At 35.3% G+C, this 27,927-nt stretch overlaps 1 protein-coding gene across 2 annotated transcripts in view; it reads left to right on the forward strand.

The window, feature by feature from the left end:
• NBEA (neurobeachin) overlaps nucleotides 1-27,927 on the forward strand; it is a 384,945-nt gene that overhangs the window by 14,445 nt on the left and 342,573 nt on the right. For both annotated transcript variants that reach the window (XM_032219812.1, XM_032219813.1), the window contains exons 2-9: nucleotides 15,755-15,986; nucleotides 19,132-19,232; nucleotides 19,671-19,766; nucleotides 20,127-20,248; nucleotides 23,398-23,524; nucleotides 24,997-25,116; nucleotides 26,192-26,338; nucleotides 27,268-27,465. In XM_032219812.1, the coding sequence (XP_032075703.1) occupies nucleotides 15,755-15,986; nucleotides 19,132-19,232; nucleotides 19,671-19,766; nucleotides 20,127-20,248; nucleotides 23,398-23,524; nucleotides 24,997-25,116; nucleotides 26,192-26,338; nucleotides 27,268-27,465 (1,143 nt within the window). The remainder of the gene's footprint in view (nucleotides 1-15,754; nucleotides 15,987-19,131; nucleotides 19,233-19,670; nucleotides 19,767-20,126; nucleotides 20,249-23,397; nucleotides 23,525-24,996; nucleotides 25,117-26,191; nucleotides 26,339-27,267; nucleotides 27,466-27,927) is intronic.

Here is a 27,927-nt window from a genome sequence, read left to right on the forward strand (position 1 = left end):
TTAGAAATGTTACAGTTTTTCCTTGTATATAAAAATACAGTAGATGCTAAAAATATCCACATATTATATTAATGACAACAAATTTTAATATTGTTTAACATTTATAATTCGAACTTCATTTTTTATATCTCTTGCATTTTTTCACTGTTAAATAATTGAGGGACTGCAGGATTAAGGGGGATTTTTGGACATTGCAAAACACTGCTCCTCATGTTTTTTTAATTTATCTTTTTAACTGAATTAATTTTTAGTCTTCCCCAATTGTTACTTACAATCTGTTCTATACCCCAAAAGTTTGTTAATTGTTATATAAAATCATACTATTACATGTTAATAGTTCCTGTTAGTTTCTTAATATCATCTGATCTCAGACTTCTCAAGAGAGTTGCATCATCACCTATGGGATTTCAATCATTATTTGCTTAAACAAAAGCACAAACCTAAACAGTTTTAACAGTTCTTTCCTTTTCTTATTTCTATGCTTCTGTTAGTGTAGTGGAATATTGTTTACATTAAACACTTGCTTGACATATTCTGCAAAACACCAAAGAAATTTTCTTATGAAACATTCTGCTGCAAAAATAGCCTTAGTACAAACTGTGTAATGTTTAGCCACTATTCTGTAGTAATTTTGATAATTGATACCAACATTGCAAAAGCAGAAATTCCCCAGGGTAGAGGCAGCCTACAATACTATAAATACCAGCCCCACATTCACAGTGATTGGTATGTTTGAAGTTTAACATCCATTTGCTCAGTTTCCAGGACAAATGCAGTGTTTTTAACTTGTAATTGTCCTCTGATAAATGAAGAATTAGAAAGGTGAAGATTCAGGAAAAAAAATTAACACTGATTGAACCCAGTTTATGCTAACAATGAAAATTTTTGGAAATGTTTTAAAAAGTCCAAGGAACTGCGTTCTTTTAGAATACTGAGCAAGTAGAATAGGGTGCACATAATGTTTCTGTTTTATATTAAACCCAAATATTTTCTAAACATTTAATAGATAATAATGCAGACTGTATTAGAACATTTGAATTTTTTTTCATAGAAAACTAATACAAGAAAGTAGAGAAAATTGTCTGTCTGAGAAGACTTTCAGTTTTCAGAAAAAGAAGTCAATTTACGTGTAACCCTTAAAACAGTGACAGCAAACCTATGACATGCATGTCACAGGTGACACATCATAATTTTTTTATTGACACACCAGGCCTCTGGACCTAGAGAAAATTGTGTGAGAAGTCCTTGCTCTCATGCAGCCTTTGAGGCACTGAAAATCACATGAGCATTATCGCACGGTTTTATGAGGCTCCAGAATACCCATGAGAGCAAGGCTCTCTTGCGCAGCTTCCAGAAAATCCAGTGAAGAGAGTCCAGAGGAGAGGAGAATTCATTGAGGAGGTACAGAGAGATCTCTTTTGTCCAATGTAGGGAATGTATGTGACATACCAAGGTGGCGCAGTGGTTAAATGCAGCACTGCAGGCTACTGCTAGATCAGCAGTTCAGCGGTTCAAATCTCACCGGCTCAGGGTTGACTCAGCCTTCCATCCTTCCGAGGTGGGTAAAATGAGGACCCAGATTGTTGGGGGCAATATGCTGACTCTCTGTAAACCGCTTAGAGAGGGCTGAAAGCCCTATGAAGCGGTATATAAGTCTACTGCTATTGCTATTGCTATACCAGCAAAGTCAAAGTAGATATTTTTGGAATTTTTGATAATGCTGAGCCCAAAAGATTCACCAAATCTTTACAAGGTAGTCCTCAACTTGCAACCATTTGTTTAGTGAATAGTTACAACCAGTGGTGGGTTACGCCCGGTACGGGCGTACTGGTGCCTGCTGGGAGCACCATGTACCATTCCAGTACGGTGCTCCGGAGGGACCACCCGCCATCCTTACTTGCATTTGACCCAACCGGGCCATTTGCACACACTCATGGAGCGTACAGCGCCTGCACAACGCTCCGCTGAGTAGCTGGAGCATCATGGGTGATAAGTACGCATGTGCACACAGCGCACGGGCACCTGGTGAACGGCCGGCTCCATCGCAACGTACCGGTTGCAATGGGATCTGGAACCCACCACTGGTTACAACAGCACTGAAAAAAGTGATAACAGTTCCTTGCACTTACCGTATATACTCGAGTATAGGTCGACCCGAATATAAGCCGAGGCACCTAATTTTACCACAAAAAACTGGAAAAGTTATTGACTCGAGTATAAGCCTAGGGTGGGAAATGCAGCAGCTATTGGTAAATTTCAAAAATAAAAATAGATACCAATAATGTTTTTGAATATTTATTTCAAATAAATACTACCTACATTCAGATGTATTCTAAAATTATACCACAGCAAGTTAAAATGCCCATAAAATGACTGCAAGCTTTAAAGAATGTCTTGCTGTGTAGAATATCCTGGCATAATCTTAGCTATGGCAATATTTAAATTACATGAGTGTAAACAGATTACAAGTGGTCTTTAACTTACAATAGTTCATTTAGTGACTGTTCAAAGTTAAAATGGCACTGAAAATGACTTATGACTATTTTTCACACTTATGACCTTTGTAGCATCCCCATGATTATGTGATCAAAATTCAGATGCTTGGCAACTGGTTCATACTTATGAGTGTTAGAAGTTGTTGTGGCTTGTATGTCTAATAAATGGCATTTACAATAACTGTAAAGTAGAATATCCAGTTTACTGATCTTATAAATCAACATTAATGTTTTAATGCAAGCGAAAGCCTAGGAATCTGAATCAGAAAGTGAGTAAATGCAAAAATCCAAGGCTTTGAAACTTGGAAAGCACATGGCACAGAATGGTACAGAAACAAGCTGCAACTAGTTCACAGAATCACAACTGTGAGTGCATCCTTTAGTTAGAACAGAAGCACATAAAACCACTTGTATATTTTCAGACCAAAAAATGAAGATTGATCAGATTTTTTGCATCCTCAGTTCCATGTAATTTTCCTTCAGAAATCAGTACTGTTTTCTACCCTATTGTTGCAAGTACATCCCCATTTAAATGAAACTGAAAAAGTTCTAGGACAGCAGAAATAATGTACAAGAAAATGGATTTTATTTATTAAAGGAAACCAGTTTACAATGTGAATCTCAAGTGAGAGCCATTTAAAAAAAAGAGAGTACAGCTGATACCTACAGATATTGAAATGGAGAGCAGCAAATTCCACTAATTTAGAATCATAATTAAAATAATCCATGGAATACTATGAATTATATGCATATTCTATGTTCCATGTTCTATCTCACACACACACACACACACACACATCCCGCCCTCCCAACTTCCAAGTAGAAAAAGAAATCTTACAGAATTATTCAAAAAATAATTTTAAAGAGAAAACACGTCCTCACCTCATCCGGAGATTCCTTCTCCCCCCCCCCGCTTCTCACCGCCTCGAGAAACAGAGCAAACATTCCAACCTCTCCCGAAGGCGGTGACATCACAAACCCACTCCGTTCCCTCGCGCCCACTGTTCCTTCCAGGCAGACCCGCGCGCCTCACTAAGCAGCCGGGAAATATATCGCTCAGCTGATTCGTCAGTCGCCCCGCGCACATCAAAACAAGCGTGTTGGGCAGGAAGGGAAGGCTTCTGGTGGCTCCCGGGCGGCGATCCCACTGCCATCCGCTCGCGGCAATCGAAACTTGGCAATCGAAACCATGAGATCTCCATTCAAAACACATGCACGCACACACACACACACACACACACACACACACACACACACACAGCCAGCTCCTTGTTAAAGGAAATTCTTTGCATTCTTTGAAAGTATTCAGATGCAGTCAAACTGGATCCAATTTAAAAGTAAGAAGAAACTTCCCACAGGGACAACGATTAACCAGAGCAACAGCTTTTCTCCGGAAGTTGTGAGTGCTCCGATACTGGAAGTTTTAAAGAATAAACTGAACAGCCATTGATCAAAAATGGTATAGCGTTTCCTGCCTGAGCAGGGAGCGGAGGATTGGATTAGAAGACCTCCAAGGGCAAGACCCCTTCCATCTCTGGTTATTCTATGTATGTTCCATGTTCTATCTCTCTCTCACACACACACACATCCCGCCCTCCCAACTTCCAAGTAGAAGAAGAAATCTTACAGAATTATTCAAAAAATAATTTTAAAGAGAAAACACGTCTTCACCTCATCCGGAGATTCCATCCGGAGGGAGGGGAAACTCACAGGGGCGCCGGGCCATTCACGAGCGTCACCCAGCGGCATGGCCCCGCCCCTTTTTCTCCTCCAATTTTTCACTGACTCGAGTATAAGCCGAGGCGGCTTTTTTCAGCCCAAAAAGTGGGCTGAAAAACTCAGCTTATACTCGAGTATATACGGTATGAATGTCACAGCATCCCCATGGTCATGTGATCAAAATTTGGGGCACTTGGCAATTGGCATCTATTTATGACAGTTGCAGCGTTCTGGGATCATGTTATCACCACTTGTGACCTTCTCAGCCGTCTTTCGACAAGCAAAATCATGGGGGAAGCCAGATTCACTTAATGACCACATGCTTCAATTAATAACTACAGTCATTTGCTTAACAACCATGGCAAAAAAGTTTATAAAACCAGACACGACTCACTGAACCACCACCTTGCTTAGCAACAGAAATTCTGCTTTCAGTTGTGGTTGTAAGTTGAAGACTACCTGTATTACCTTAGAATAAGTAGAAATGCTGATATTGGCAATAGGTCAGAAAATGGTGAGGGGTGTGACTAGTGTGAGACCAGAATATTCTAGGATCAATTCTGGATCTATATACAGTGAAATTTCCCAAACTTTTTAAGAGAGCAATACTTTTAATTCCAGATTTTTATGTTGTTCATATATAGCTCTGTTTTATTGGCAAATAAGAACCTAGGATATGAAATTCCTGTCTTCCAGGCCTGAGGTGGACAGATTATATCAAACAGAATAGAAAATTTGATTAGATTTGAGATTTGAGATTTTATTAATATTTGTAGGCCGCCCTTTTCCCTGAGGGGACTCAGGGCGGCTCACATAAAATCGGGGAAGGGGAAATACAGACATTAAGATAAGACATATATTAAAATATTAAACAACATACATTCATCATTCGGGAGGGGAACTATCCTTGTCCCCAGGCCTGACGGGCGAGCCAGTTCTTCAAGGCTGTGCGGAAGGCCTGGACGGTGGCGAGGGTGCGAATCTCTACGGGGAGCTCGTTCCAAAGGGTCGGGGCTACTACTGAGAAGGCCCTCCTCCTTGTAGTTGCCAGCCGACACTGGCTGGCCGATGGTATACGGAGGAGGCCTAATCTATGTGATCTTATTGGTCGCAGGGATGTAATTGGCAGAAGGCGGTCTCTCAAGTATCCAGATCCACTGCCATGTAGGGCTTTATGGGTGACTAATAGCACCTTGAAGCGCATCCAGAGATCGACAGGTAGCCAGCGCAGCTCGCGGAGGATAGGTGTTATGCGGGTGAACCGAGGTGCACCCACAATCACTCGCGCGGCCGCATTCTGTACTAGCTGAAGTCGCCGGATGCTCTTCAAGGGCAGCCCCATGTAGAGCACGTTGCAGTATTCCAGCCTAGAGGTCACAAGGGCCCGGGTGACTGTTGTGAGAGCCTCCCGATTCAGGTAGGGTCGCAACTGGCGCACCAGGCGAACCTGGGCGAATGCCCCCCTGGTCACAGCCATTAAATGGTGGTCAAACGATAGCTGTGAGTCCAGGAGGACTCCCAAGTTGCGAACCCTCTCTGAGGGGTGTAGAATTTGACCCCCCAGCCTGAGTGATGGAATATTGGTCGAATCTCTGGGAGGGAAACACAACAGCCACTCGGTCTTTTCTGGGTTGAGCACGAGCTTGTTAACCCTCATCCAGTCCATAACAGCTTCGAGGCCGCGGTTCATCACGTCTGCCGCTTCATTGAGTTGGCACGGGGCGGACAAATACAGTTGAGTATCGTCCGCATATTGATGGTATCTAATCCCGTGCCTGCGAATGATCTCACCCAGCGGTTTCATGTAGATGTTGAATAGTAGGGGGGATAAGACCGAGCCCTGAGGCACCCCATAAGTTAGGGGCCTAGGGGACGATCTCTGCCCCCCCACAACACCGACTGCGACCTGTCCGAGAGGTAGGAGGAGAACCACCGCAACACGGCGCCTCCCACTCCCACCTCCCGCAGTCAAGATTAGAACAGAATCTTGGTGCTTGACTTGGTTTATCCTTTTCTTCTTCTAATATCCCAAAGGGTCAACCACAGCAAGTCTGAGTCTCTTATTAACACTTTTCCTATTTCCTACCTTAAAGCATTTTACATGGTTTAACCTTCTCTGAATAATTTGTCAGAGTTCATCTCCATGACTTTATATAGTGCTACACAGCAGATGAAAGGGGGAAGACAGCAGATAAAGGCACTGCAGTTGGTGTTGACCTTCACAGAAATATGAAGATGGAGTTGACCTTGACAGAAATATGCAAGAACTATTATAAGGATGAAGTAAGGCAGTATTTAGAAGGGTCTGTCGAATATTAAGTCTTTTTGAAAATAACTATAACTTCCATTTTCTAATAATTAATAGTAAAAAGTTCTGCTTTGCCACAGATACTAACTATGTATAAAGTTAGTTTCAAATGTGCCGGGACATGAAAAATATGCAAGAGATTTCTTAGGACATTGTCAAATCCAGCTTCTTTCTCAGAGCAGGAAATTAAACAACTGAATTGATTGACTCTGAACACATCCAGAAAAAGGAAGCCTATTATATCTCTAGGCAATGTTTGTTCTATTGTCAAACTGCTCTTACTGATAAGTAGTTTCCTAATATTCTTCTTGTTCTAATAAGATGTTGACTGTTACCTATAAAGCCCTTCATAGCACAGGGTCTGATTATTTGAGAGACCACCTATTTCCAATTGTTTCTACCTTCCAATAGAGTGGATGTTCTCCAGATCCCTTCAATTAAATGTTGCTATTTGGGTTGTGTCACTGTCCTACTTTCTGGAACAGCATCCTTTCACCCGCCCACTGTCCTATGGTTCTGGAAGGCTCTTAACACCCAACTGTGTTTCCAAATGTGGGATTAGTGTGTCTATAGTGCAGCTATCATGTGTTTTTTTTGTTATGATTATTTTTAATCTGGGCTGCCATATTTTTTACCATTTTAATTGTAATAATACACACCAACAAACAAACAAACAGCCTTAATGACATTGACTATATTTGCAGTTACATCATTTTGTTAATTTGTACTTAGTTTTCAATCAAGTATTTATTAAGATATTTTGCATAAATAATGTTTTATGCGGAGATTATCCATCTATTTATTTGATTTTTCTGTTCATTTGATTATTGTTTTTGAAATTGAGAACTTTGGTCTTACTCTATTAAATGTCATGTTGTTACTTGGAGCTCATTTCTCTAACCTATGAAGATAGTTTTGATTTTATTTTTGTGTTTTGTTAAGCATCCCATCTAATTTTATGTCATCTGTATACATTTGATATACATTCCTTTCACTTTTTCATTGTGATTAAATTTTCCTATTTCCACTTCAAGTAAAACTTCTCTATTAATTAGTAATCAAGTTGTGGATATCTGATCCTTGTTCATTTCTCCACTCCCTGAAAGAGAAATTGTCAGAAAGACAATTGGGAAATTTCCTGAGAGGACCATGCTGTTTCCCAATAAATGTTAACATAAATAAAATATCCATGCATTACATAGTCATTCCTCTTCAAATGAATCTGCAATTTAATTTTAGAAGGCATCATCTTAGAATAGAATAAAATAGAATAGAATAGAGAAGAATAGAGAGTTGGAAGGGACCTTGGAGATCTTTTAGTCCAACCCCCTGTTTAGGCAGAAAACCCTACACCACTTCAGAGAAATGGTTATCTAATATCTTCTTTAAAACTTCCAGTGTTGGAGCATTTACAATTTCTGGAGGCAAGTTGTTCCACTGATTAATTGTTCTAACTGTCAGGAAATTTCTCCTTAGTTCTAAGTTGCTTCTCTTCTTGATTAGTTTCCACCCATTGCTTTTTGTTCTATCCTCGGGTGCTTCGAATAATAGTTTGACTCCCTCTTCTTTGTGGCAATCCCTGAGATATTGGAACATTAGGCATTATCAACACATTTTGTACCAGATGTTTGCATAATACTGAAAAAAAGAAAATTAAATATGATAGTGTATTCTTTTACAGAATAGAGCATGCAATAGAGGTAAAACCTGAATGGCATATGATGTTATTCACATATGGTACGGTATCTTTATTTTAAAATAGCATATTTTCACCAAGAAACAAGAACCTGCTGTGATGGAGTCATAAATAACCTCATACATAAGCATTGCAACTTATCTGAGCTAGACTCCACAGTTACCTGCTAAACAATTAAGAAATTAGACATTTTAAAAATCTTGCTGCGCCTGTTAAAAAATATAAAATGTTTGGGTAATGGGCCATTAATTTAAGATAGCAGAAACTATTAGTTCCTTTGATATAACATTGGTTAATACCCAGCAGTGAATCTATATAATGCTGAAATGCTTAATTACCATTCTGGAAGGAAAATTAAAAACTGCAAGCACCTTAAGTTAAACAGTATACAGTAGTCTCCTGTAGTCCCCATCCCCTACATGTATTCCCTTTCACGCATCAGTAAATATAGCATCATATCTAGTTTGGCCATCCCAATTATTGTTCATCAGCTCTTTGAAATGACGAGCTCTTAGTCTTGAGAAAGCTGTTTTAAGGCCTTCTTCAGGCCTGCAATTTATTTTTTTGTGGCCCTTTTAATCACCATTGATCATGATCAACAGGAGGGATTTATTTATTTATTTTATAAATACATGTATATTTAGCATTTGATCCATATCATTCATGATTCATGTAGCATTTTTGATTGTGTATCAACAAAGAGCCAAATTGGTTGAATGAAAGCCAACTCGGTGAATTTGGGCTAGTCTCTCTCTCTCTCTCTCTCTCTCTCTTAGCCCAACCCACCTTACAAACTTCTTGTGGACAAAATAGGAAGATGAAAGAGTATTAGGCAGTGATATGCGGTGAGGTTTATGGCTGGTGAGGCAAGCGGGCAAAAGCCGCTGTATGGTGGACATGGTGGCAGGGCTTTAAAGTCCCGGTGCCGTGTCCGCCATATGGCTGCAGGGATTTAAAGTCCCGGCGCCGTGTCTACCATACAGCGGGAGGGCTTTAAAGTCCAGGCGCTGTGTCCGGCATACGGCGGCAGGGCTTTAAAGTCCCGGTGCCGTGTCCACCATAGAGCGGGACACGTCCCGCTGTACGGTGCCCATGGCGCCGGGACTTTAAAGCTCTGGCATTGTGTCCGCCATGGAGTGGGACGTGTCCTGCTGTATGGTGGACATGGCGCCAGGATTTTAAAGCCCTGCTGCTGTGTCTGCCATACAGCGGGATGCGTCCCACTGTATGGCAGACACGGCGCTGGGACTTTAAAGTGTCTCGCTCTATGGCGGACACGGCGCCAGGACTTTAACATGTCACGCTCTATGGCGGACACGGCGGCAGGGCTTTAAAGTCCCGGCGCCATGTCCGCCATAGAGGAACAACTTCCTTAGACCAACAACTTTAAAACCAGACTTTAAAAGCAGAGAGGACCTATGGAAAGCTTCAAAGAATCAATGCTGGATAGAACCAAAGCTGCCCTGCCGCCCCGGCGCTAGAGGCAAAAGCTGCCCTGCCGCTATGTCCAAATTAAAGCCCTGGCCTGCTGCTATGTCCAAAAGTCCTGCCAGCCACTATGTCCCACATAAAAAATAAAGTGCCAGCCCGCGCGCCAGCAGAGGCGGGTAAAACACACACACACACACACACACACACAAAATTACTTACAATCATATAAATTACAATTACTTACAAATTACATTAATTTTGAATTCCTCCCCCCTCCCTCCAACCCACCTACCTTTTCCAGCTGTGTCACAGAGGATTTCAACTCTGCTCTTGTCTGCCATGATGAAAATGTAAAAAATGTAAAAAGAAAAATGCAAGAGCTGCTGAGGTCAGCCTGAGTTAGCTGCTGCCAGAGCCTCCAATGGATGACTCTGCTTAACTGTTTAAAAAAAGCCTCTAAAAAAAGTGCCCTCTACAGGAGGAGGCAAGAGAACCACGTGCCTCATCTACATAAGGAATTTTTCGGCTTTTAACCCTTGCTTAACTCTGCTCAAGTGATCATAAAGATAGACTAAATGAGGCACGTGGTTCTCTCGCCTCCTCCTGCAGAGAGCACTTTTTTAGAGGCTTTTTTAAACAGTTAAGCACTAAGCAGAGCCATCCACTGTGACTCTGGCAGCAACTAGCTCAGCCTTTTTCCTTTTACATTTTTCTTTTCTTTTCATGATGACAGTGGTGAGACCCTGCCTCCCCTGACTGCACGTCACTGGTATTAGGTATGTTCATTTCCTGAGATTTATAAAAATAATAATGGCGGGAGAATAAATAAATATATACTTAAGGGCAATATATACATAAGGCCAATACCACAGTTAGCTGTTATTTTGAAAATATATACAACTGTAATTGCATGTATTTTTATGCCTGTAAGAGGCATAAAAATACTCCTTGCAGAAAGAAACTCAGATATACAAGGTAGTCCATTCACTTTGTGACCTTAGTATTATAACCTTCAAAGTCATTAAGAATTTTCTTATATCTTTATTACTTAAACAAAATCAGGATATAAATCTATAGTATATATTATAATAAGTATTCTTGTTTCACATTTGGATAATATTATTGTAGAATTGTAGGTTTGTTTGGCGAAGTTTACATTGCCTAAATAAATCATAGAATAGCTTAATACAATGTGTAAGGCTCAGATGTAATTCATATAATATGTTAAATTGCAATGTGGGATATTTGGTTGGTATAAAAAACTATGCAAATAATAATAAGCACCTGTGTAGTATACGATTAGTTCAGAAGAATCTATTTTTCTCCTGTCTGTTGGACAAAAAGGAAGGGCAGATGATTCTATTCATTTTTGGTCTTTATTTCTCTAATTGGCATGTTGGTCTGCTTGGTAGATTAATCAAGAGGAATGCAGTGGTTCATATGCTACATTAGTGAATTTGGAGATAGTGAATCCTTAAATCATCATCATTATTCATTGTCTATCCACTGCAGGATGTAGGCCTCTTCTGCATGTTTCCAACCTAAATGGTCCAGAGCTTGCTTTTGCCATTTGTGCCCGCAATTCTTGCTGATGTTGTCGATCCATCTAGTTTTAGGTCTCTTTTGTGGAAGCTTTTTATCAAGTGGGATCCATTCTATGATGGCCTTGGTCCACCTGTTTTCTTGCTATGTGACCAGTCCATTTCCATTTCAGTTCTTTTATTAGCTTGATGATGTTGTATATTTTCGTTTGTTCTCTAATCCATGTGTAGCTCTTTCGGACTTGTCTTGTAATGCCAAGCATGGCTCTTTGTGCCACTCATAGCTTTTGTATTGATTGTGAGGTTAGTGTTCATGTATCACCAGCATATGCTAGAGCATGAAGCGCATTGTTCTTGAAAATTATTCAACTCATAACTCTAGGTGGATAACAACCAAGGAAAAAACATAGTAAGCAATCATATAAAAATAGATCACAAATACAGTTAAAAAACAAATATTTGTCTGATTGAAAGATAGCACTAGCACTTATATACTGCTTCACAGTGCTTTAGAGCCTTCTCTAGGTGGTTTACAGAGTCAGCATATTGCCCCCAATGATCTGGATCCTTATTTTACCGACCTTGGAAGGATGGAAGGTCAAGTCAAACTTGAGCTGGTGCAAATCGAACTGCTGGCAGTGGGCAGAATTTGCCTGTAATCCTGCATTCTAACCACTGAGCCCCTATGGCTTTTATACTATATTATAGTAATGCAGTAACTGAGATATTTCATAGTGTACAGCACCAAAATGCACATATCAAGTAAATAGATTAGTAGCTGGGAGTAGAACATATAGCTCATGTCTTGTTTTCCTTCTCATTATTTGGAAATTATGTAAAGTGGATCAGAATCATGTTCATTTGTATTTGTTAGTTGTCATGTTTGAAAATTGGACATAAGTCAAACAAATATGAGGAGAAGCTGATACAAGTAATTAACTCCAAATAAGTTGAATAAATATGTCAGAGAAAAAAAATCCAGAAAATTTTTCCAAGTGCATTGATATGGTGACACAGTTGGGTAGCATCCCTGAATGCGGCTGACCCCTTTATTACCTCGATTCCTGCAGTATACAATAAAAATTCAGTACTAAATTGACTGAATGCATTTTCTGGTGATTGGAGTCATTATTTCAGATTATACCTACCAATTAGGGAGAAAGAAAATGCTTACTTCCTGCAGTACTGATATCCCTATTTTTCATAAGGAAAAACATATTGTAGAGCAGAAGTAGGAACAATAAAAACATCAACAGTAGCAATAATAGAATTCTTAAAAACTTGTCCTTTAAATTTAATAATTTTGAAAGTTTCATGAAGAAATAATTAAATTCAACTAGTTTTGAACCCAGTGGCCTATTGTTAGTGGTTAACAGTTGTATGAAGTTGCATAGCTCTCTTTATGCAATATGGAACTTCCATGTGGAACTTGAGAAAAGAAAACATTGTCTATGATGGGCTATAAATTCTCATAGTAGATTTAAATATACTCTGAACTATGATAATATATGTGATATTCTATTATATCATGCTGAGGGAAACAGATATAGGAACCAAAGTCTGTGGCAAATCCCGGTGACAATTACTTTTAAATATATTGTGAAAACACTGCCACAGGATTTATAACATCAATCATAACTTCAAGGAAATGTATATTTGTTTCTTCTCCAGTGTTGATATGCCATTAATTGTTGGCAATGCCCATGACACTCTGGATAGATAAACTCGGCAGTGTCTCCTAGAAGGATAAATCAATAAAAATTGTACATCAAAAATAATATCCAAAACCAACAGGAAACATTTCAACCATCTAGGATACTTTTAAAGTGGCATTGTTAAATAAAAGATAATAAGAAATACTGACTTCACTGTGAAAACGTTGAACTAGAATTCAGATTTAACAATATTTCTTAGGAACAGAGACCAAGTTTTCTTATTATACTGATACTGAGAAAATAATGGTTATGCCTGGTTATTTTGTTAAATTATTCTGTCTCAGGTCTCCTTTCAACTTTTTCCCCAAAGTACTGTCTTTCACAATTACAGTTTATATTTTGTAACTGATAAAAAGGTGTGACCTGCCAAAGCTTTGCTTATAGTTTAGTTTAATTTACTTTATTGTCATTGCACCTCGTACAACAAAATTATAACTATTTAAAAAAAACCTACACATCCTTCACATTCTATACAATTGAATTGAAAACCCGATATTGCATTTGTATTGCGCTATACAGTAGAATTCAATATAGTTACTGCCCTGGGATAGAAGGTGTTTCTCAGTCTATTTGTCCTTGTTTTTATTATTCTGTACCATCTGCCAGATGGTAAAAGTTAAAAAAAGGTGCCCAGGATGATATGGATCTTTAAGAATGTTTTGAACTTTCTTAAGGCAGCGGCAGCTATAAAGCTCTTCCAAAGAGGGGAGAGGGCAACCAATGATCCTCTGGGCAATAGCCCTCTGCTGTGCTGTCCTATCTGCCACTGTGCTATTGGCAAACCATACAGAGATGCAGTAAGTTAAAATGCTCTCTATGGTGCAGCAGTAGAAGATCACCAGCAGTTTTTCATTCAGTTGTTTCCTGAGAAGTCTCAGGTAGTATAATCTCTGCTGGACCCAGGTCAGATCCTCTTTTATAATAACACCCAGAAACTTAAAACTGTCCACTTGCTCCACTTGGTCTCCATTGATAAGCAAGGGCTGGATGTCCAATCTATTCCTTCCATACTTTGTACTTTATTGTTTTGCTCTAGTTGACCTAATGAATACTTATGATCAAGTCCAGTTGCAAATACTGCTTCTAAACGTCTTATAAATTGAAGAACTCCAGTTAAGAGAGGTGGCAAAGAAAGTAGAGCTAACTATTTCTTTCTGGTTTCCCCCCAAATACTGGCTTCTGTTCCATTTAGGAACTGGTATTAATTTGCTTATAGATGGGGGACATAGTTTTTCACAGAGAGGAAAAAGGTTTGGAATTAAAATGTTTTGAATTAAAAAGACCAAGACTGGTGTTGAAGGTCAAATGTGAAACATAGAATGACATCAAATTTCCAACTGTGGTTATTTACTATAATAGCAATTATGTACAGATCTGCAAATGAAATAACAGTTGAAATCTTAGGAACCTTATTGTTGCTGGTGTTTTATTATTTTGAGATGATTAAAAAAGATGCTAAAATGTGTGAAAGATGCTTGAAAATTAGTACAACACCATCTCATTTAGCTCATACTTTTTTTTTAAAGTAATTGTCTTGAAAGCTTTCTGTAGGAATGTTTATTAATATGAGCACAGGAGACTATTGTGAAATGCTCATGGCAACATTATTTCTCTGACAGTATTGGTGGATTCTATGTGGTGACTGTACATAAACCAGTCTAGCTAGTTAAGTAATAAAACTGCTTCAGTATGTATGTATGTATGTATGTATGTATGTATGTATGTATGTATGTATCTATGTAGTAATTATTTAGTAATCGAGGTAAGCTCTTGAAAAATAAGTCAATTAGAGCCGAGGTGGCGCAGTGGTTAAATGCAGCACTGCAGGCTACTTCAGCTGACTGCAGTTCGGCTGTTCAAATCTCACCGGCTCAGGGTTGACTCAGCCTTCCATCCTTCCGAGGTGGGTAAAATGAGGACCCGGATTATTGTTGGGGGCAATATGCTGACTCTGTAAACTGCTTAGAGAGGGCTGAAAGCCCTATGAAGCGGTGTATAAGTCTAACTGCTATTGCTATTGCTATTGCTATTATAAATAGAAGAGTTGGGCTTCTGAACTTCAGTCTACATAGAGGGTTAGATAGGATTTGGAAATGAAAAAAAAACTTTATTTCTGTCATATATATATATCGTAATCTGAATGGGTTCCTGGCTACAACAATAAATATTAAAATCAAGACAGCATTGTAGTAATGAAACAAAGTATTACAGATGACATGAATCTATCCTACCCATTATGTTTTCTAAAACGTGTTGTTACTAGCTTCTGATTGCACTCTCTATTCTCTTAATTAAGGTCCTAATAATATATAAAGAGACTTTTAAGTTTGTAGGCTGTTAATAAACAATCAGTTTTGATTTGGGCCTGATCTATCCCTATGTAAATCTTACCAAATTCAATTCCCACCATCACAATGAATTTCTTACTACATACCAGTGCAGAGATGGGCTTTACAGACTCATCTTTCCATGCTCAACGTAAATTTCTAAAGACTTTTGTAAAAAAAAAAAAGTGATAGAAAAGGGATTTTTTTAAAAAAAATTCTAACCTTTGTCATGCACTTTACAGTATTATGATCATATACGCACATAGTGATTTTAAGATATAATTTGATGTTCTATTAATTTACATCATATATTTTAATTAATATCAGACTATTTACAAATGAATATCTGGGTTGCAATTCTAGAAAGACAGTGAATAAATAAAATCTTAAAGGTAATCCCTAAGAATACATTCATTTTTGTAGATCACAAAGTAGTTTATGAACATCAAAAAAATTACATTAGTTTGCTTGAATCTTGAAAGGTCTAGTAAATTAACATTTTTTTTCTTTTTAAATTTTCAGTTGGTTGGTGGAGAATTTGATCTAGAGATGAACTTTATAATCCAAGATGCAGAAAGTATAACATGCATGTCAGAACTTTTAGAGCACTGTGATGTAACATGTCAAGCAGAAATTTGGAGTATGTTCACTGCCATCCTTCGTAAAAGTGTCCGGAATTTACAGACCAGTACAGAAGTTGGTTTAATTGAACAGGTGCTATTGAAGATGAGTACTGTGGATGATATGATTGCAGGTATAATTTATATAATAGATTATCATAATCCAGATATCTTTTTAACATTGTATATGAACTGATTAATTATTAGAGGATATTATCTGAGCACAGTTTGGAATTTTAAAAAGTTCAGGCTATTTTGTAATTAATGAAATTATGTATTTTAAAGAAATATGAATAGATTATGACTATTGCTGATACCACTTTCTCAGACACAATTTTTAAATGTTTTTTTTATTAAATCCTCAAAAATAGAATTGTGAAAGTTTGACATTTGTGAATTTGAACTGGGTGGTAATCAAAGTAAATCAAACTTTAAATTTTGCAGATATTTAAAAAAAGCTTTATAAGGATTATTTGAATGAAAACTATCATGTTGAAAGAGCATTAGTATATATCAAAAATCTTGTGCACCAGCCAAAAAACAAAATTAAAATGCAAGTTTAGGGAGTATTTTTAAGCTTTTAATGTGTATTAAATCATATTATTTTGCAATATGATCAATTATTTTCCTCAATGTTTTATATCACAAAATATAGCTATTGAACTATTTCTTACAGAACCAGTATCTTAATTTTTGTTAGAATTACAGTAAGGATCTGATAATAATTCTTGAATTGAATCCAGGAACTAAACTCTGACATTCCTGTGTTAGCCACTTATTTTCACAGAGAACCTTTAGAGATGCTCTTCACAAACAAATTTATGTGTTGTAAAGTTGTTTAAAATAATGAATGAAATTTTAAAAGGTAGGTAAATCAATCTTGATGTTAATCTTTCCATTTATTTTACTGTGAATCCTAAAAGAAGTTTTAGAGCATCTGTTGGATTTTTTTTTCATCGCCTTGGTAGATATTTTCATAGTACCAGATGAGAAAGCTTCCTAGAAATGCTTATGTGAACATTAAGAGTTATTATGTTTTTCTAGATTATTAATATGACCTATTGTCATTGAATCTGATTTATTTTGACTTACAGGATAACTGTAAGTGTTGAGATTTACCTATATGGAGTTAAACCAAAAATATGAATTAAGTATGTGAGACTTCTGTAAATGAAGGATTGATATTATAGTGTAGAATAAAATTTAAACATTTGATGACAGAGTCTGTACTCTTCATACTTATTCCAATTTTATCCCCAATAGATTCTACAATATTACATTATGTAATTCTGAAATATGAAGGCCAATAATGTACTGGATTTTTCTCCATTTTTTTCAGTATCACTGCTGTATGTACTGTGATAAAAATCCATCTTAGAAGCATAAAGTTTAAAGCTTGAGGTTTGTAAATAACAAGGATCCAAATGGATGGCAGGCCTAAAGAGTAAAAATTAATTTTAGCCAAATTTAGCTTCCTTAGTATGAGGAACATATAACTGATTAAAGTGATAATGCTGTTCAAAAGTGAAGACAGATATATAACTAAGTCCCTTTTAATATGAAAAATAAAATCCTATGCCATTTTCTGTTCCACCTCTCTAATAATTTTATCATTCAATGTTATATGCAAGGACAAAGTGTATATTTAGATTTTTATCACTAAAGCAGTAAGCTTCATGGTTCCATGGTGTGAAATTAAAATATTTTCTATCACATGTTTTAAATATACAGAATGAGATACCAGGAAATAATAGTTGAAAATATTTTTTTAAGTGGACAAGAAATAAAGGTATATTCTTGTTAAGAAGTCAGACAATGCTCAATATTCACTCAGTTAAATTAAGAAATAACTATTGGAAAATGTTATAAATTTAAGAATATTATTTGGAGGATGGAGTATTAAGCTTGATTAAAAGTATTCCCAACTTTCTTTATATCAACCTATTAAAATAATTGTATGTTTGTTTTGGAGAATATCTAGGAGTCTATAATTTTTTTTGCAGTACCAAAAAGTTGATCATCAGCCAACTTCAGCTTAGAAAATTTATCAGAGGTAGTTCTTGACTTATGACCAGAATTTCCATTGCTAAGCAAGGCCATTATTAAGTGAATCAACTCAATTTTGCAACCTTTTTGGTTATGATTAAGCAAATCCCTGCAGTTGTTAAGTGAATCATGCAGTTGTTTAGCAAATTCAGATGCTCAAGTGACTGCTTGTTGGAAGCCAGTTGGGAAGGTTGCAAAGAGCAACCATACAACCCCAGGATGCTGCAGCCTTCATAAATACATGCTAATGGCCACATGCCCCATGACCATGGGGATGATGCTGCAGTCATAAATGTAACGACTAGTCATAAGGCACTTTTTTGAGTTGCTAAATGAATGGTTGTAAATCAAGGATTACCTATAATTAAAGTTGCAACACATCTTGCAAATTTACAGTTACTATTTGCATAAAATAGTAGGCCATGATGTCACAATTGTGAGGTGATCACCAATCTCTTGGATTGTGATCATATGATCACAGAGATGGTGTGACAGTGGCAACTATGACGACTGGTCATATTGCTACTCATTCATCATGATTATAACTTTGTATGGTCACTGAACCTAGTGATCATAAATGAAGACCACCTGATATATAATTGCAAAATTTAAGATTAAAAAAACAATATTCCTACTTCAGGTTGAAGTTAAAGGTTGATAAAAGCTTCCATATAGTTACAAAATAATATCTGCTCATTTCAGAAACCAGTTGAAGTAATAAAGATTCTTCTCTTGATCAACATTTCTTGCATTATTGCAAACCTTTCTATATTGTTGAATTTGTTTATGAAAAAAGGGAAAACTCACAATATTAACTTTTTATCCATCCATTCAATTGCAAGTGGTTTGGGCTTTTGTCATGGCAGATCTAAGAAATCTCAAAATAAATTCTTAGAGTTTATTTATTTATTTATTTATTTATTTATTTATTTATTAGATTTTGTATGCTGCCCACTCTCAAAAGAGACTCAGGGCAGCTTACAATAAAAGAGAGGGGGGATATAAAAATAAAATAAAAAAACAGTTTAAAATTACACAACAGTCACAAACCTGAAGTGGGGCTGGACAACTCAACAGCTTATCATTATTCTTCTGAATTTTGCAAGACAGTCTTTAATTACTGGGAAACCTAGCATTCAGGGCTAATAATTTTAACAGTCAATCCAGTTTGTACTTTGAGATATTATTTATATAAAACATTTAGCAATGGAGTAATTTTATTTTTCTTTGAAGATCTTCTCGTTGATATGTTGGGGGTTCTTGCTAGCTACAGCATTACCGTTAAGGAATTGAAGCTTTTGTTCAGCATGCTTCGTGGTGAAAATGGAATATGGGTAAGCTATAGCTAATGCAAACATAAGTTATGACTTGTTTAATTAAGGTGCAACATCATGTGTAATTAAGCATTTAGCAATTTTTTAAAAAAATTTAAGTCAGCTTCTGATGACTTCTTTAAAATAAGTTTTTAGTCTATTTGGAAAACTAGATACCAACTACTATACAGTATCACACTGTAAGTGAATAAAATGAACGTTACTATAAATATAAATACTAATGGCATGGCATAGCGGTTTTAATGTTGAAATACAACTGGTGAGACCCAGGTTCATATACATGAGGGAATTCATTGGTAACTTTAAGCCTATAACTTTCTTCTGAGGGAAATTTGAGGAGAGTGTTCTGTGTGTGCTGTCTCATTCTTGAAGGTGAGATAGATATAAATCTAATAAATAAATACAGTAAAAACAATTGTATAATTTTGTTTTTGATAGCCCAGACATGCAGTCAAGCTGTTGTCAGTCCTTAATCAGATGCCACAGAGGCATGGTCCTGATACTTTTTTCAACTTTCCAGGCTGCAGTGCTGCAGTAAGTTTTAAGCAATACTTTATTGATCATAGTAAAACTTGAATCCTCTTGTAATGTATAAATATGAAATACCATGTTTAATTGTTTCACTTACATAGAATTAGTATGACTACTTTCGGAGCTTTGATATCTGAGAAAGATATCTGAAATGATTTTTCTTAGTAAAACAGTTACTAGGTGGATTCTGCTACACATTTCATCCTTCAGAAACTCTGGATCATGTGCATTATCTAGCATCTTTGTATGAATAATGATGGGATGAATTTGATTAGTGCACGGAGATTACAAATTAATTATTTTTTGCAAATCATTTTTAGTTTTATTTGGTAATAATTAACTTTGTTTTCATTTTTTCCATAGGCAATTGCATTGCCTCCAATTGCCAAGTGGCCTTATCAAAATGGGTTTACGCTTAACACTTGGTTTCGCATGGATCCATTGAATAATATTAATGTAGATAAAGATAAACCATATCTTTATTGGTAAGTATATTGTGATATTTTTACTGATGTTTAATTAAATAATTGCTTGCTTACCTCTTTTAGTAGAGAAAACAGGACTTTTCAGATATTGTTGTAACCAGATGGAAATAACCAAAGAAAAGAGAAAATCTTTATACCATAGTCTTCTGTATGTTTACTTAGTATCTCCCAGTCCAATTTATCACAGGGTTGTTATATTAAGAATTGTAGGAAAGAATACTGTATGTTGATGGCAGAAAGCTTAACATAAACCAAAATAAGTAACCCTTTTCCAATGCAACATAGAGGATTCCTACATAATGTATTAACAAACGGATGCTGTATGCTTTCCATTAGGAAATCAGTGAAACTAAGCACAGCAAGAATTACATTTAAGTAAACATAAGATTGTGACTTCAAATAAATATAATTTGTATTTGATCATTTCTTTCCATATCAACATTATAAACTATTGGGCTTGGAAATGTATTACATAGGGCTAGGTTGGCCAGCTCAAATAGGCTGGGTTTATTCTTTACATAAATGTGTATGTTCCTCCATTTATAAAAAATAAACCAGTTAAGTTGGAGTCAATATTATAATAAAAATGTGAGAAGTAGATGCATTCTACACTTCAGCTTCACTTATACTTTCCAAATGTCTGAAATTAATAAATAATAAAGTGCACTGGTTTTCTTTTCTTATGTAAACACCTTTGGCTTTTGTGTTTAGAAATAGGACAGTAGGAAAAAGATATAGTCATAAAATTTACTATGTATTGCTTTCTAGAAAAAATACAATATGTGCAATATGTTGAGAGATAGTTTGTTGTGTGGATGCACCTGCTGGAAAAAAGGAGTTTAATAATGACAAAAATATAGGGAATAAGGAAAGGTGACAGTGACAAAAGGAGCATTCTAGTTTCATGAGGACAGCTACATGCTTACAATCTTTTACAATATTGGGCACGTACCCCAAAGTGATGGAACTTGAGACATGATTCCATTATTCTGCTTTAGTCAGATATATTGCATTAGGTCTACATGTCTGGATTTCAAAAATGCAGATAACCCTTGAACAGAAGCAAATAATTAGAATTGGCTAGATCTCTTTGCTACTATTTAGTGCACGGATTTTATAGCCCAGATATGGTAGCCTGCATTGCATGACTGGCACTGTGTCCTTAAATAGATTAGATTTGTGTAAAGACAATGTCCTTTATAGTTTTCACATACCCTGTGGATATGCCATACCAAACTGGGTCAGCCTTATATGAATTCATTAGGGATTGCTTTCACTGATACTCATTTCTATCACAGTCTTTCTCTCCACCAACTTGATAGGCCAAAAGAAGGCAAAGATCCTTCATCTTTCTGCTAATTAAAAAAAAAAAAAGCTGTGGTGGGAGGGACTAGGTAAGACTCTGGGCACATCAAAAAATAAGAACAGTTCTTAAGAATATAATTGAGGGTTTTTTATTGCCTAGAAGTCTACAAGTAATTACTTTCTGACATCTGGAAAATTCTCATTATGTTTAACCTAAAAAAATATAGGTCTTCTCTTTTACTTGAGAGGAAAAGATACGATAAACAGTCCCCATCAAAGTCTTCTTTGGTCATTTAGCTTTGAGATATATTCAGCTGACTAGAGGTAGGGAGATCATTCCACAGATCAGCTATGTGTAATTGTTAATCCAATGGTAATTTTAGGATTATAAACCAAAATGTCTATAGGAGTCTTTATGGAACAATGTTATATAATGTTAATGTCTACTGTTGTTAGTCCTGCTTTTATGTGCCAAGAAATCTTTTCCATACTGAGAGACAAGCTCTCCCTCCTGTCTCCCATAATCATTCCCACATACCATTACAACTGTTAAGGACATTAAAGGTAATGAATGAAGTAACTGCTCTAACAAATCAATATTTCTGAAATGAGTTATGCTTTATGATACGGAGGGTGTTATTAACTATTTTTAAATTATAAATTATATTTGTTAAGGATATAATTCTGTGAACCTATGAATATTGGGGGGCTCTAAGTCCACATTCAGTGGTATGAAATATATATTGACTTTTAGTCTTAAATAATCTAAAATACATTTATAATACTACTGTGAATCCAATTTTTCCACTTTCCTTTAATGATATATTTATAACCGTGATTTTGAATGCTGGTACAAATTTTGCAAGCTTTTCTCCAATTTCCTCATTATATCTTAATAACATCCCTGCAACACAGATACTATCTTTAGTTGCCATTATGTATAGATTTTGTAAAATTTATAATGAATCAACATATTCTGCTAACTCTATTTTTTTAGGAATAAAAGCATTTTGTCCTATTAAAAAAGTTTTTTTTGTATTTGTTATTGTCCTTAAGCCTACAATACTGGCACTCTGAATTTACAGTTTTAGATCAATTACAGGTATTCCTTGCTTAATGACCACAATTGGGACCAACAATTCCATCACAAAGTGACATGATGTTAAGCAAGACATCATATACCATGACACATTTATTAATTCATTTCTGCCATGGTTGTTAAGTGAGTCACCTGTCATTGTTAAGCAAATCATGATATGACCACAACTTGCTATTTTACTACTGGCTTCTTCATTGATTCTGCTTGGTAGTCATGTGTTAAGCACGCAACTGTGATCATGTGATTGTGGGACACTATGGCGGCCGTAAACACCTGCCTGTTGCAAAACCGCCAAATCTTGATCATGTAATTATGGAGACACTGTAACAGTTGTAAGGTCTGTTGTAACAGTTTGCATGGTCAAGTTTAAATGGCATTTTTTAAAAAAAAAGCTTTTCAAATATGTACCATATTTTGTTTTCTATTTATTTTTATTTTTAAATTTTTGTTCTTTTATCTTTTTTTCAGAAACAAAATTTAAAAATCAAAATGAAGGAAATATTTATTTGCAGCATTTGAAATACATACTGTAATGCATAAAGCAACAGTCAAATTGTTAAAAATGAATTTCAGTTTGTGTACTATGCAATTTGATTTTATTAATTAAACATAATTAGCATAGCATAAGAACATAACATAACAAATGTAATGTAATGTAACGTAACTTAATTTAATTTAACATAATTTAACTTACTTAACTTTATTGGAGAGCTTTTTTTAAAAAATATATTTTTTACATTTTCAGTTTTCGCACCAGCAAAGGGGTTGGCTATTCTGCACATTTTGTTGGTAACTGTTTAATAGTCACATCATTGAAATCAAAAGGCAAAGGTTTTCAACACTGTGTGAAGTATGATTTTCAGCCTCGCAAGGTAAGCACAAAATGCTTATATTAGTAATTGTAAGAATTATCAGAGAATATCAGCCTATTTGTAATTATGATTAAAGTTATAGTGGTGAGCCAGGCCAAATTTTTAGTTTTACTCTTTGCATTTTGGACAATTTTGAAGTCATAGTAATAAATGCATGCAAAAGGCGAGTTGTCAGTACAAATATATGTGGCAAAACACAGTTCATAATATTAAACTAAATTTCTGCACTTTTCTATAGAATATCGCTATATTATTTGAAATATTATCAAATCTATTAAATTGTAGTGTTTTTCTGGACATTAAAAAAAAACAAATAATAAATGTATGCCTGCAATTAATACTATAGTTTCTCTCACTATATTTATTCAGAAATGTTAATTACTTCGTGGAAAATGTTGCTCATTTATATATTTCAGATTAGAAGAAAATGAAAACTCTTTTCAGATTTTGTTTCTATCCTTTTGTTTGTTGAATTTTTACTGAGATTTTAAAGTTGCAATATTTTATATTGATTCATTGATTATGTGTCCTCAAGTCATTCAGCTGTTAGTAATCATATAGGTAGATTTCTCCATGATGATCTGTCCATAACCTCTGGTATTTTCATTGCCAATTCTAAGGATGTTGCCATTAATTTGTTTTTGTTAATATTTAATTTTTAATATTTACTTGAGAGACCGCCTACTGCCAATTACCTCCACCCGACCAATTATATCCCATAGATTAGGCCTCCTCCGAGTCCCATCTGCCGGTCAATGTCGACTGACAACTACGCGGAGGAGAGCCTTCTCGGTGGCAGCTCCGACCCTATGGAACGATCTCCCCGTGGAGATTCGTACCCTCACCACCCTCCAGACCTTCCGCACAGCCCTTAAAAACTGGCTATCCCGTCAGGCCTGGGATTAAAGACTGTAACCCACCCGAATAGTATGAATGTTGTGCTTTTAATGATGTACTGTCTTATGTGTCAATTGTTTGTTTCCCTCCCTTTTCGAGTTGTAAGCCGCCCTGAGTCCCCCCAGGGAAAAGGGCGGCATATAAATAAATTACTCTAAACTCTAAACTCTAGTCCCATTTTTTTCACTGTGCTCCTTAATTTTTATTATTAAAGTTTGCAATTTTTTTACATTTTTAGTTATCAGTGTAGTGCTTTCAGCCTAGCATGTTCTAATATTATACGGTAGGTTCAAATAATACTGTTCCTTGGAACTTTTCATTTTCAAAATCTGATTATAATTTCTCATGAGCAGTGTTTGAAAGATTTATGATTTGGAACATTTTGAATTTTTAATTTAAACTGCATTATGGATTGTTTGATTTTTAAAACATATTTTTAAATATTTTTTATAAAACTTGAATTATTAAATTTGTACTTTTAGGACAGTACTATTATACTGTTTTGTATTTTAAATAGCATAATTGTTAAAAGAGGTTAAAAGGTGATGCTTCATATATCTTGCCTTTCTTTTTAGTGGTACATGATCAGCATTGTGCACATCTACAATCGCTGGAGAAATAGTGAAATTCGTTGTTACGTTAATGGTCAGCTAGTATCCTATGGTGACATGGCTTGGCATGTGAATACAAATGATGTATGTTTTCAAAAGATTCTTATATTTTTAAATATATAGATAAAATGTATTTATTTATTTTTGCTTATTTAAAATGTTGATTTATAAGGCCACCCCTCCCCCCAATTCAAAGCTGGCTCTGGAGGCATTACAAAAATATTTCTAAAAAAGGACATTGCATATCAGAGAAAAGACATACTGTGGCCCAAACAAACCAATATTCATCAAATAGATATACCAGCAACCTATCCAAGAGCCAAGTGTTTAAAGATTCATAAAAAATATGTCCTTTTAGAAACTGCAGACAAAGAAATACAAAACATTGATTGTCCCCCATGTCCAGGGAACTCTTAAAAAAAAACATAATATAGCTGGGAACAGATTGGTTATCAGTCTTTTCTAAGTCAAATAACTAAATTATTAGAGCCCTGTGATATTTTATTATTTTTTAAAACTATCATAGAGGATTCCTAGTTTCTAAAAGCAGCAGCATTTGGAAAGGACTACCATTTTTCCAGTCCATGCTATTGTTTAAAAACATAGTTTTATTTATCTCACAAATTGCTCCTATATAACTTGGAGAAAAGGGCTTTGACTGCCTAAAGAAAATAAATCACTGGAAAGATTGAGCACTGGAAAGAATTTCACAAATAATATATATAAATATAAGTATTGACAGTAGTGAATCAGATTCATATTGAAATGTATATCTTGCCTTTTGCTAGTTCCCTGAAGTGTTTATTCCCCAGACTTCTTGGTTTTTAATAATGTCAAACAATAAGAGGACGTAGCATTATAAGAGTTTCAGATTGGACGATTTGCAAGTAGTATGCTGCAAAAACTTTCATTTTCTAATATGCCAACCTTTTGATCATTTTAATTATATTAATAAAGAATTTTCTAACATTTTGCCTTTATCTGTGTCTCTTTATTTTGAATATAAACTATGGATGTAGATGGTTGTATTTCTCCTTAATGTTACATATTGTTATTACCTGCAAATTTTAGCGAATGAGGATTTAAAATAGCTTGCATCTTTTTTTCTAGGCATTTCTATGTATTTTATGTCTAATTTCTTTGTTCTCCTTTTATACAGAGCTACGACAAATGTTTTTTGGGATCATCTGAAACTGCTGATGCAAATAGGGTTTTTTGTGGTCAACTCGGGGCAGTCTATGTATTTACTGAAGCTCTTAACCCAGCACAGATTTTTGCTGTACATCAGTTAGGACCTGGATATAAGGTAATATTATATTATAATTCCAGTTCAGAAAAAAAATAGTTGCATTGCATTATAATGAACTATCTTGGTGTTGTTTGGACTCCTTTTATATAATCTTTAAATTATAATTCTTATTTTATAGAATATGCTTTTAAATATACTGTGTGCATGTATGTGTGTGTATATATAAAACCATTATACTAAAGCAATTCTAACAGATATCCATAATAAATAAAATGAATTGAATATTGATTTTTTAAAAGGTTGCATTGTATTAGACTCTATGATATATTCATTTCCAAAAACATTGTAAGTACTTTTAATAGAAATATTATTGTCAAATAAGGTAACAAGTCAGCAGATTCACTCTTACATATTGAAACAAACTCTTATATACTAACTCTAACATCATCTGTTATGCGATTCTCATGGCAGTATTTATAAATGCTTTATTTGGTGTGGCATTGGTTGGAATGTCTTCTCTTTGCCAACAATTTATTTGCATCTCTGAAGAGTAACTCTATGTTCCTTTACTTACAAAAATGCATCAAATTCATATAATAGTTTTCAATTTCTTGGAGATTCTTGTAATATATACTATTAAAATATTGGGAAACTATAATATACTAGATTTGCAGCATGTTGATATACTCATGTTGAGTACCTATAATCCTTCATGGTGCATGTTATAAATCAGCTAGCTTTTTTGAAACAGTTTTTTGAAACAATAAATAAAATACCTTTTTAAATTTTTGTTATTCTTCAGTAAGAATATTTAGGTCTTTGCAAAGAGCAAAGAACATGCTTGATTTTATCAATGTGTAGTGAAGTGGTCATATCTTGATTATTTATTATGTCATTATTGTTTGTCCTTCCGTGGTATATAAGAGGTGTACTTTTGCAAATATCATAGTGATTGTGTGCTTTAACATTCTTCCTTTCTTCTGCAGAGTACTTTCAAATTTAAATCTGAAAGTGATATTCACCTTGCTGAACACCATAAGCAAGTTCTCTATGATGGGAAACTTGCAAGTAGTATTGCTTTCACCTACAATGCTAAGGCTACAGATGCTCAACTATGCCTTGAATCTTCACCAAAGGAAAATCCTTCAATTTTTGTACATTCTCCCCATGCTCTTATGCTTCAGGTTTGTATAACAATAGATTTATTATTTTCAATTTTTCAATGTTTTATTAATGTCACATAAATTGTTTGAAAGTTACTAAATTTTAAATATATGTTGAAAATCATTTTTACAAACTATTAATGTATGCAGCCCATACAAATTGTTTCCTCTGTGTTGATGAATTTTCTGTTATTATTATCTTTAGTCTGTAATTTATTTATTATAAACAGTGAATTCATGAGCTTGGTTTTAGTAATGTTAATTCCTGTGTTACTGATGAAATGTTAGCCTTATTTATTTATTACAATTGAAATCTGTTTCAATTTCTGTTACTGCTATAATAGAAACAGTCCAGTCTTAAATATCTTGAAGAAATGAATTTAAAATAGATGAACTATTTTTATCTAATAGATGAGATAATCAGGTGGATTATATTTCCACTGAGTAGCACATATTTGACCTTGAATGGTAGTCCAATACAAA

The sequence above is a fragment of the Thamnophis elegans genome, chromosome 6 (assembly GCF_009769535.1).
Source record: "Thamnophis elegans isolate rThaEle1 chromosome 6, rThaEle1.pri, whole genome shotgun sequence".
NCBI classification, from domain to species: Eukaryota; Metazoa; Chordata; class Lepidosauria; order Squamata; family Colubridae; genus Thamnophis; species Thamnophis elegans.